Genomic DNA, 12,151 nt, shown 5'->3' with positions numbered 1-12,151 from the left:
CTCGGCTAATTTTTAAATTTTTTTATAGAGCCAAGGTCTCATTATGTTGCTTAGGCTGGTCTTGAACTCCTGGGCTCAAGCAAGCCCCCTGCTTCTGCTTCTCAAAATGCTGGGATTACAGGCATGAGCTAGCGCACCTGGTTGAAATTTTTTTTTTTTTTTTTTTTTTTTTTTTTTTTTTTTGAGATGGAGTCTTGCTCTGTCACCCAGGCTGGAGTGCAGTGGCGCGATCTCGGCTCATTGCAACCTCCGCCTCCCAGATTCAAGCAATTCTCCTGCCTCAGCCTCCTGAGTAGATGGGACTACAGGCGCCCGCCACTACGCCTGGCTAATTTTTGTATTTTTAATAGAGATGGGGTTTCACCATATTGGCCAGGCTGGTCTCGAACTCCTGACCTTGTGATCTGCCCGCCTCAGCCTCCCAAAGTGCTGGGATTTACAGGCATGAGCCACTATGCCCAGCCCTGGCTGAAATTTTTTTAAAGGAAATAGCTATCCCATGCATTTGCTAGCTTTGTGTAGTTTATTTATTTATTCTTATTTATTTTTTTGAGACGGAGTCTCGCTCTGTCACCAAGGCTGGAGTACAGTGGCATGATCTCGGCTCACTGCAACCTCTGCCTCCTGGGTTCAAGCAATTCTCTTGTCTCAGTCTCCCAAGTACCTGGGATTACAGGCGTGTGCTACCATGCATGGCTAATTTTTGTATTTTTAGTACAGACAAGGTTTCACCATGTTGCCCAGGCTGGTCTCGAACTCCTGACCTCAGGTGATCCACCTGCCTTGGCCTCCCAAAATGCTGGGATTACAGGAGTGAGCCTGGCCGCTTTGTGTAGTTTAAAAATCACTTTCAACTCAACCCCTTTCTGAAGTCGTCATTACTATTATCCCCATTAAACAGAAGCCCTCAGAAAAGCTGATTTTGATTCTGCCATTTGCCCTAATCCGTGTTCCCTTAGGCAAGTCCTTTCAAAAGTCTAAACTTCAGTTTCCTCCTCTATAACGTGTATGCCAATTAAATGAAATCTCTGCCAGGCCACAAGCCATGACACAATGGAAAGGTAGGTGGACTTTGGGGTCAGGCACACTTAGAAATTCCAGCTCCTCCATTTAGTAGCTGTGTTATCCAGGGAAGGACATGTTCTGACACTGGCTGACGCCTAACTGTGTGCACACATAGACAATTATTTCACTGAATCTTCAAGCCCCTGAGTAAAGTTAATCTTTAATCTCCGTTTTGGAAACTAAGCCAAGACATGGCGAGGCTGAGTAATTTATCCTTGGTCACCCAACTCTAAAAGAGCTGGATTTGCGCCCAGCATGTGGAGTTCAGCGTCTTCATGGTAAATCGCCACCCTCAGTTGCCACCTGAACAGTAACTCTCCACGAAATAGATGAGAGTTAAATCCGTAACTGGAGTGAACCAGGCGTCTGGCTTTGGAATGCAGACCGCCCCTGGCTGACTGCCAGAGGTGAGAGGCCTGAAGTTTGGGCTCCTTGCCGCCCTACCCTTTCCACCACAACGCTGCTGTCAAGCCTAAACTCCAGCAAAATAGGCTTTAGGAAAGGCACGAAATTAACTCATTTTACACATAGAGATACACAGTGGGACGATTTTGCCTTTTCAAGCTAACTCAGAAAATAGAGATACGGGCCGGGCGCTGTGACTCACGCCTGTAATCCCAGCACTTTGGGAGGCCGAGGCGGGCGGATCATGAGGCCAGGAGATCGAGACCATCCTGGCCAACATGGTGAAACCCCGTCTGTACTAAAAACACAAAAAATTAGTCGGACGTGGTGGCAGGCGCCTGTAGTCCCAGCTACTCGGGAGGCTGAGGCAGGAGAATCGCTTGAACCCGGGAGGCGGAGGTTGCAGTGAGCTGAAATCGCGCCACTGCACTCCAGCCTGGGCGACAGAGCGAGACTTCGCCTCAAAAAAAAAAAAGAAAAAGAAAAGAAAAAAGAAAAAAGAGAAGAAAAGAAAAGAAAAGAAAAAAGAAAAAAAAGAAAAAGGAAAGAAATTGGAGACAGGACGGCACTCCTCCGGCCACGGCCACCATACAACCATACAACCGAAGGCACCTCCTCCCGCCTCCCTCCAGGTGGCGCTGTAGGACCGGCCCACCTTCCACAGCACAGACGCCACAGTTTGGCCTCCCTCGGAGGCCATGCAGCGGAGAAACGTGACTTCGTGGCTAGAGGGGCATTTCCCAGGAGCCGCCCATGTCGCCGCGTGACCTTCACACACTTCCGCTTCCGGTTCTTTATTCCGGAAGTTGCTCTCACAGGCAGCGTGCGAGTGTGCTCTTTGTGAAATTCCACCATGGCGTACCGCGGCCAGGGCCAAAAAGTGCAGAAGGTTATGGTGCAGCCCATCGTATCCTACGCAGGATGTCAGGACTAGGAGGTTCGGGGCCAGAATACGGGGTGCGAAGGCGCAGGCTGAGAGCAGGCCTGGGATAGCGTAGTACGGATCCACATCCCATGAGCCTCCGGGGCTACCAAGACTGGAAGAAAGCGCGGGTAGTTGAAGAACCGTGATGGTAGGGAGGTGGTCTTGGGTGGACCCCTGCAGTGGGGAATGCAGGAATGGAGGCGGCGAAAGGAGGGAAGAGAACTTTAGGGGCGGAGTGAAAACGGGAGTTAACAGTTTTGGGAAACTCCAGGGGAATGAAAGTGGAGGGATGTTCTTTAGTCTTTAGAAGACCCGTAATGAATGCCCAGCCTGGGCACTTGTTTGCGTAAGCACCAGACCCCGCGTTTAGTAAACAAAGGTGAGACGGGAACAGGGTCGTCCAGTTGTTTCAGGAAGCAGAGTATGCTGCTTTTGTATTTTTTCCTTAGCCACTGTGGTGCAGAACCTCATCTTCAGATACTTACAAAATGTACGTAAGTTTCTTGTTTTGTAACTACTTTTTAAATAAGGGGTGAACTGATTTAGTTTTTTGTGTTAACCTGAGCGATCGCTGTGTTCTAGAATTAGAATTAGATGTAACTGGAGATTGGAGGGTAATTGAGGGGAAGGAGTACTGCGAAAGCACTAATGTGAAGTGGTGTGTATCCATGCCACTTCCCAACATGCAAAGAATTGTATCATTACTTTGCAAGATCAAAAATACTTTTTAATTCCAAAAAGTATATTTAGCAGACTTGACCATGGTATTTGGGCATCAGTAGTTTTGTTAGTAGCGATTATGGCTAGAACATTGGAACCTCTCCCGTTTAGGATGAAACATTGGAAGAAAAACCCAACCAACTTAAACCATGTCAAGAGGTGGTGTGTTTAATACCTGTGGGAAAACTTAAAGACGAAAAAAGGAAGAGAGAAGGGGTAGCTTCAGAGGAATTTAGCGGCAGCTGCTTTCCTTCGGGGGAAATTTTAGCAACTTTTATAGTGTGACAACACAACTGAAAAACATTAATTTCAGGTGATAATAATTTTTTTTTTTTTTTTTTTTTTTGAGACGGAGCCTCGCTCTGTGGCCCAGGCTGGAGTGCAGTGGCGCGATCTCGGCTCACTGCAAGCTCCGCCTCCTGGGTTCACGCCATTCTCCTGCCTCAGCCTCTCCGAGTAGCTGGGACTACAGGCGCCCGCCACCACGCCTGGCTAATTTTTTTTGTATTTTTAGTAGAGATGGGGTTTCACCGTGGTCTCGATCTCCTGACCTCGTGATCCGCCCGCCTCGGCCTCCCAAAGTGCTGGGATTACAAGCGTGAGCCACCGCGCCCGGCCGTGATAATAATTTTTAACCACCTGAATTGAGGGCTCCTGTCCTGGTTGTTAGGTATGTGACATGAGAAAGCTTTGTTTTGGAACTGGATTTTGCTGCAGGAGATAAGCCCTTGGTCATTAGAAATTACTGCTTTGTTCTATGCTGTCAAAAACTTTCACTCTAAATAGATTGAGACCAGAAGCAGTAAGAAATATTGAGTCCCAAAATCACAAGAAAATTATTAGCTTATACAGTTCCAATATAGAACTTATTAAATGAAAATTCTCTTTGAGGTTATTATTTGTGAATAATTCTTAGATATGGGCTAATTAGTTAAAACTTTTGACTTACATTCATCACAGTTTTTTTAGGAGCCATATTTCTCTTGTCGTTTGACCAAAATGGTTAGGTTTTTTATACTTCAATTTTGGGGGGAGGTGGCGGGGGGTGGGTGGGCGGGGAGATCTTGCTTAATGTTGCGCAGGCTTATATTGAACACCTGGCCACAAAGCAAATTATTCTGCTTTGGCATCCCAAAGTGCGGGAATTACAGGTGTGAATCGAGGCACCTTTTCTTTTCCTTTCTTTTTTTTTTTTGAGACGGAGTCTCACTGCCCAGGCTGGAGTGCAGTGGCGCGATCTCAGCTCACTGCAACCTCTGCCTCCCGGGTTCAAGCGATTCTCCTGCTTCAGCGTCCGGAATAGCTGGGACTACAGGCGTGCGCCACCACGCCCAGCTAATTTTTTTTGTATTTTTAGTAGAGATGGGGTTTCACCGTGTTAGTGAGGATGGTCTCTATCTCTTGACCTTGTGATCCACCTGCCTCAGCCTCCCAAAGTGCTGGGATTACAGGTGTGAGCCACCGCGCCCGGCCCTATTTTTCTTTTTTTTTTTTTAACGTTTCAACTTTTATGATTATTTCAGAGATCGCGGATTCAGGTGTGGCTCTATGAGCAGGTGAATATGCGGATAGAAGGCTGTATCATTGTGAGTATCCAGGCGATTTTATCTCATAGCAGTTTGGTCATAGAAAAAGACTTCACAGAAAGTGGCTAGCCAGAACAGTGCATAAAAAGTCAAAGATCCAACTTGAGGAAAGTTTTTCAGGGGCCACTGTTTAGCCTTTTTTCATTGTTGATAGATAAGGATTGGGTAGTTTTTAATAGGGAAAATTAACTTTTAATTCATTTTCTTTTCTCTGTCTATGTTGAGAAGAAAATTTGTATTTTATTTTTGAGGAAGGGCCTTGTTCTGTTGCTTAGGCTGGAGTGCAGTGGCACAATCATGGCTCGTTGCAGCCTCAACCTCCTGGGCTCAAGTAGTCCTCCTGCCTCAGCCTCCCAAGTAGCTAGGATCAGAAGCGTGCACCATCACTGCCTGCTAAATTTTTATTTTTTATAGAGATGAGGTCTCACTGTGTTGCCCAGGCTGGTCTCAAACTCCTAGGCTCAAGTGATTCTCCCACCTTAGCCTCTCAAAGTCTTGGGATTACAGGAATGAGCCACAACACCTGGCTAAAAATTAATTTTAAAAATTATTCGAAAAAAACATATTGAGCAACAATGTTAGTATGGAGAGAAGGGACAAAATAAATGAAATTAGGGAGGGTGGGGGTATTTGTTGTGGGTTAGGTGATACCTGAATAGAACTCAGTGGGGTTAGTTAAATAAGGCTTCTGGGATAGCAGGCTACCCTAAGTATTTTTTTTTTTTTTTTTTAAGTTGGGGTCCGGCTCTGTCACCCAGGTGCTCTCATAGCTCACTGCAATCTTGAACTCCTTGGCTCAAGTGATTCTTCCACCTCAACCTCTAGTAGCTGGGACTGTAGGCATACACCACCATGTCCAGCTAATTTTTAAATATTTTGCTGGGCAAGGTGGCTCACGCCTGTAATCCTAGCACTTAGGCTGAGCATGATGAATCACTTAAGCTCCAGAGTTCGAGACCAGCCTGGGCAACATGATGAAACCCTGTTTCTACCAAAAATACAAAAAGTAGCTAGGCATGGTGGTGCACCCTGTAGTCCCAGCTACTTGCGGGGGGGCTGAGGCAGAAGAATTGCTTGAACCCAGGAGGTCCAGCTGCAGTGAGCCGAGGTCACACCACTGCACTCTAGCCTGGAAGACAAAGTGAGATCCTTTATCAAAAAAAAAAAAAAAACTTTGGGTGGAAGGTGGGGTGGGGCTTGAGATGAGTGAATCTTTGAAGTTATTTGGAGTTTTTATCTGCATAGGTATACTCATTTAAAATGGTTTGGATGTGATTTTCTTTGAAGATAACAGTTTGTTTATTTTTCTAGGGTTTTGATGAGTATATGAACCTTGTATTAGATGATGCAGAAGAGATTCATTCTAAAACAAAATCAAGAAAACAACTGGGTAAGGATAGAAGTGGTCTTACAGAATTCTAGAAATGTTTTATTCACTTGCAGAATTCAGTGACCTGCAACTCAGTTCATGTTTGAATTTATTTTGCATTTGAGAAGTTATTATTCAGAGTAGTAGTACACTTTTGAAATCATCCTCTACTACTCACTCCTCACCACACTCCATTTTGGCTTCTCTACCCGGAGAGCTCTCACCAAGGGAACCAAAGACTAGTGGTATTAAATCTGATGGTTAGTACTAATCCTCATTTTATTAAACTCTCAACAGCATTTGGCACTGTTGGCCACTCCCTCCTTGAAGCGCTTTGTTCCCTTGTCTGAATGGGGGGGAAAAACCCAAGTAGATTTTTCTGTTTCCTCAGTTGACAATAATTAACACAGAGGACTTCCGTGACCAGATGTGTGGGCATATTTCCCCACACACCAAGCAAGCAATCAGTTCGGCAGTGGACATCAGCTCAGAGTCATCAAGTTCAGTTCAGTTCTAACACTATCTACCTGGAGATAGCGTCAGTTCCTGGAGGATGAGGGCTCAATCCCCGAGATTGCCTTCCGTGCCCCTCAACCCTCCACCAGATGCTAATTGTCAGCTCGAGATTGTTTTACCTGTGCTTCCTACTGACTGGCTATAAACTGGGTCCCATGACCCCTTCGTTGGTTTGATTAATTTGCTAGAGCAGCTCACAGAACTCGGGGAAACACTTAAATTTACTGGTTTATTATAAAGAATATTACAAAAAATACAGATGAAGAGATGCATAGGGCAAGGCATATAGGAAGGGATGCAAAGCTTTTGTGCCCTCTGCAAGCTCACCACTCTCTGGGAACCTCCACATGTTGAGCTCTCAGAACCCCATTGTTTTCAGTTTTTATATAAGCTTCATTATGTAGGCATGACTGATTAAATTGGCCATTGGTGATCAGCTTAACCTTCAGCTCCTCTCCTCCTCCCCGGGTTGGAGGGTGGGGCTGAAAGTCCAACATCACTAATGCCTTGGTCCTTTCAGTGAGCAGCTCCCGTGCTGAAACGTAGGGGCTGCTGGCCCTCAGTCAATCATTAGCATACAAAAAGGCAACACCTTAGAGATTCTAAGGATTTTAGGAGTTGTATGGGATTGAAGACCAAATAAATATTTTGCAGTATCACACCTTGGCTCTACGATATTATACTTGGGTTTTTATTTTTCACTTCTGGCTAGTTTTCAAACTTGTATATTCATTCTTTGGGACCCAGTCACTAAATGAGCTGCTCCAGGCTTGGTTCTAGGCCCTCCGGTCATTCAGTATTGTCTGCCTAGGCACTGGAGTACAGCTTCAATTACCATCTATATATACTGACTCCCAAATTTGTTTGTCTGGGCCTGTTCACCATTTTTACTTGAATGTTTCAAAGGCTTCTTAAAGTCAGCATATCAGAAAGCAAACTCAATTCCAACTCACACTGTTTAGAGCTATTGTATTATTTCCTGCCTTATTGAATGGCACCAGTTTCCAGGTCAGCTTACTAATTGATTTCTCTGCATCTACCTCCAGTTTGCTTTCCAAGCCTCAGTCATCTTTTAAAAACACCAGTCTGAACATGTCATCCCTTTGCTTGAAATACTGCAATGACTTCCTGTTGCTGTTAGGATTAAAAAAAATCTAATGATTCTGCAAATCTAATGATCTTCATGATCTAGTCTTACCTCCGTCTACTCATCTCGTATCACTGTGCTTCACTTTCTGAGCTTTAGCAACACTTGTCTTATTTCAGTTCTTTGAATCTGCAGATTTGCCCAGTCATTAATCTTTGTATATGATATTCCTTGTGTCTGTAGAGCTCAGACCAAATATCACTTCTTTTAAGACAGTGGTCCCCTAGGCCGGGCGCAGTAGCTCACGCCTATAATCCCAGCACTTTGGGAGGCCGAGGCAGGTGGATTACGAGGTCAGGAATTCGAGACCATCCTGGCTAACATGGTGAAACACTGTCTCTACTAAAAAAAATAAAAAAAATTAGCTGGGCGTGGTGGTGGGCACATGTAGTCCCAGCTACTCAGGAGGCTGGGGCAGGAGAATGGCACGAACCTGGGATGCGGAGCTTGCAGTGAGCTGAGATCGCGCCACTGCGCTCCAGCCTGGGCGACACAGCGAGACTCCGTCTCAAAAAAAAAGACAGCAGTCCCCAACCATTTTGGCACCAGGGACCAGCTTTGTGGAAGACAATTTTTCTGTGGACTGGGGTGTGGGGGATGGTTTTCAGATGATTCAAGCACATTACATTTATAATGCACTTTATTATTATTACATTGTAATATATAATGAAATAATTATACAACTCACCATCATGTAGAATCAATGGGAGCCCTGAGCCTGTTTTCCCACAACTAGACAGTCCCATCTGGGGGTGATGGGAGACAGTGACAGATCATCAGGCATTAGGTTCTCATAAGGAGTGCGCATCCTAGATCCCTCTATGCCCAGTTCACAATAGGTTTCGCGCTCCTATGAGAATCTAAGGCCTCCACTGATCTGACAGGAGGCAGAGACCAGGTGGGAATACTAGTGATGGGGAGTGGCTGTAAATACAGATGAAGCTCCGCCACCTCGCCCGCTGCTCACCTCTTGCTGTGTGACCCAGTTTCTAACAGGGACCAGGACTGGTACTGGTCTGTGGCCCAGGGGTTAGGAAGCCCTGCTGTAAAAAGTTCAGAGTTTAATTTGGTTATGCTGGAGATGGGGGAAGGCGGGATTATGTGCTCCCTGAGTTTGTAGTAAAACCTTTATTATTGAGATTATTTTATTAATGTCTCTCCTGTTATCAGATGCTTCACCATAAGTGCATGAGTCATGCCTTTTTTGATCCCTAGTGTGCTCAGTACCTAACTCAATACCTGGCACATAATAGAAACTAAAAAATATTTGAACAATGAATGGTATTTCTTTCTTCTGTTTTTGGAGACAGAGTCTCACTCTGTCGCCCAGGCTGGAGTGTAATGACGCGATTTTGGCTCACTGAAACCTCTGCCTCCTGGGTTCAAGCAATTCTCCTGCCTCAGACTCCCGAATAGCTGGGACTACAGGCGTGCACCACCACGCCTGGCTGATTTTTTGTGTTTTAGTAGAGACGGGGTTTCACTGTGTTGCCCAGGCAGGTCTCTAACTTCTGAGCTCAGGCAATCCGCCTGCCTCGGCCTCCCAAATGCTGGGATCACATGTGTGTGCCATTAAGCCTGGCAATGAATGGTATTTCTTAACCCAGTTAATGGTCTTAGGATTCACGGTTTCATCAAGACACACTGAATCATTTCTGTTAACATCCCATTCACTTGAGGTTTATTTAGGCATTTTGTCTTCATTTGTTAAATGCTCACTAATACTTTTATCAGTGGTGGATTTCAGGTGTCTCTCTTTCAGACTCTCAGGATTCTCTTGAACCTGTACTAGATATGTGGAAAGTAGATTCTGAGAAGCATTATGGTGTTTAGCTGGCTGCTTCCTGCTTAGACTATTTTTATGAAAGCCTGGGTTTTTTAGATTTATTTTTATTTATTTATTTATTTTTTTGGAGACGGAGTCTCGCTCTGTCTCCCAGGCTTGAGTGCCATGGCACAATCTCGGCTCACTGCAACCTCCACCTTCTGGGTTCAAGCGATTCTCCTGCCTCAGCCTCCCAAGTAACTGGGATTACAGGTGCATGCCACCACACCTGGCTAATTTTTTGTATTTTAGTAGAAGATGGGGTTTCACCGTGTTGTCCAGGCTGGTCTCGAATCCTAAGCTCAGGCATTCCACCCACCTTGGCCTCCCAAAGTGTTGGGATTATAGGTGTGCGCTACCATACCCAGCTGGGTTTTTTAGATTTAAAGATGTCTTGCCAGGACAGGCAAGCTTAGCCTTACTGAGGTCATATTATTTATAAATTATTTACCAACTGTTGAATTCCCATGGTAGTATTTATCCTGTAGAATAGAATATTATTAATACCTGCAGAAGCCTGGGAAAGTAGAACAGTTTAATTACTGTTGGAGTTGATCAACATGTCTCAAACTGTTCTACCAGTGAACACCAGTGTTCCTGAAGATGTTTATAAATTTCTCAGAAAAGTATTGTCTTAAATAACTTTAGGAAATTTTGGGTAAAACAGGTTTGTTTATTGTAGGGTGGAGTCTTTTTTTTTTTTTTTTTTTTTTTTTTGGAGACGAGTTTTGCTCTTGTTGCCCAGGCTGGAGTGCAGTGGTGCCATCTTGGCTCACTGCAACCTCCGCCTCCCAGATTCAAGCAATTCTCCTGCCTCAGCCTCCCAAGTAGCTGAGATTACAGGCATGCGCCACCAGGCTCCGCTAATTTTGTATTTTTAGTAGAGATAGGGTGGAGTCTTTAATATACTAACAGCTTTAAGAATGGAGTTATAATATGCTGTATTTCCCAAACTTGACATACGACTCATTTCCAAACTTTTATAAACTCAGCATTGGGAAATGTTGTATGAGGCCTGTTGAGTTGACTTAGTCCATAGAAATGATACTTGTCATGAAATACCATCTACCTATGTTAGTTTGTTGAAAAGATAAATGTATTCTAATGGAGCCAGAAAGCCTTTCACTATATGGACACTTGAAAATGTTCACATATTTTTATAAGAAAGCATTTTCAAAATATTGTTCAAAAACTGGATACAAGATTCTGAGAGTAAAACATCTGAGTGTGTGGCTATTAATAGCTTTTTGTTGTTTTTGTGTTGCAGGTCGGATCATGCTAAAAGGAGATAATATTACTCTGCTACAAAGTGTCTCCAACTAGAAATGATCAATGAAGTGAGAAATTGTTGAGAAGGATACAGTTTGTTTTTAGATGTCCTTTGTCCAATATGAACATTTATTCATATTGTTTTGATTACCCTTATGTTATTACAAGATGGCAATAAATACTGTGGGATTGTTTGTATTAAAAAATTTACATTGCTTCTAACTATTCAGCAGTAGAGACTTTTTACGCAGTAACACCATTCATTGTTGGTATTTACTTTAGTTTTCTGAAGGGTGGCAGTTGCCTTGAGCAGTTGGTATTCGCAGAGCTTGGACCTGTAGATTTTGAGGCAGATTAGGAATTCTGCCTGACAGGTAAGCTTCCAGTATTGGGAGGTGGAGAAGGGGAGGGTTCAGAAAAATAAATAAGGGTTATTGCACTAACAAATGTCTTCATCACTTCTAGTTCTGGATGCTGGAATACCAGAGTTTCTAACCTAAATAGGTTGGGTACATTATTTAATGGGGTCAGTATTGCTCAACACTCTCATTGAGTCACTGTGAGGTCTTTGTGAATTTTATCACTAAGATCAGAATGTTAGAAGTATTTAGGTATAGGGAAAGAATGAAGTGCTTTTCAAGTACATTAAAAATCAGTTAAGAGTTTACAGGAAAGAGACTGAGATTGGTAATCTGAAAAGGACCACAAGCACAGCTGGTAGGCAAATTGTTAGGCAGAATAATGGTATGTTGGAGAAACACACCTGTCTCTTATTCTTATCTCTCAAGAATTTTGGTTCTTCCCCCAGTGATTGCTGATTAAATTCTTATGTGGACAGGTTTCCCTTCCCCCCAGTATCGCACATGGTTCTAGTTAGAATTCTGTTAGATAGTGAGCATCTGCTGTTAGCTAGACACGTGTTGAATCAATACAGTGAAACAGACTGGTAAATAGGTAGTTTTAATGCCTCTTCCTAAGTGCTGTTTAAATTGGATCTTGAAAGATGAATAAGGCCTGCCTTAAGTTCTGCTAAAGACAATGTTGTTACTAAGGATGGGTGAGGAAGGACCAAGAAGTCTGGCTCCTGCTTTTCTACATGCCTGTGAAGGAGACGTTTCATGAAACTAAATAAAAGAAATCCTTTCTGAGATAGAGGAGATTTGTAGGTGAATGCAGAAGTGTATCCAGCTTTGAACCGTGCATTCCATCTATATTCCTCTTGTCTGAACTCATGCTCTTTTGATTATATTTTGAAATAAAGGGCTGCATTAGTTCTTTTAACATTTGAGTTTGAAATTAAACTGATCACAACATGCAAAGAAAA

At 43.8% G+C, this 12,151-nt stretch overlaps 1 protein-coding gene across 1 annotated transcript; it reads left to right on the top strand.

The window, feature by feature from the left end:
* The first annotated feature begins 2,248 nt into the window (after nucleotides 1-2,248).
* On the top strand, nucleotides 2,249-12,108 carry SNRPE (small nuclear ribonucleoprotein polypeptide E). Its single transcript, XM_030813184.1, has 5 exons — nucleotides 2,249-2,377; nucleotides 2,859-2,885; nucleotides 4,639-4,701; nucleotides 6,013-6,091; nucleotides 10,826-12,108. The coding sequence occupies exons 1-5, from the start codon at nucleotides 2,324-2,326 to the stop codon at nucleotides 10,879-10,881; spliced, it is 279 nt and encodes a 92-aa protein (XP_030669044.1). The 5' UTR covers nucleotides 2,249-2,323; the 3' UTR covers nucleotides 10,882-12,108.
* The last annotated feature ends 43 nt before the right edge of the window (nucleotides 12,109-12,151 follow it).

The sequence above is a fragment of the Nomascus leucogenys genome, chromosome 5 (assembly GCF_006542625.1).
Source record: "Nomascus leucogenys isolate Asia chromosome 5, Asia_NLE_v1, whole genome shotgun sequence".
Taxonomy (NCBI): domain Eukaryota; kingdom Metazoa; phylum Chordata; class Mammalia; order Primates; family Hylobatidae; genus Nomascus; species Nomascus leucogenys.
This window is presented reverse-complemented; position numbering and strand designations above follow the sequence as displayed.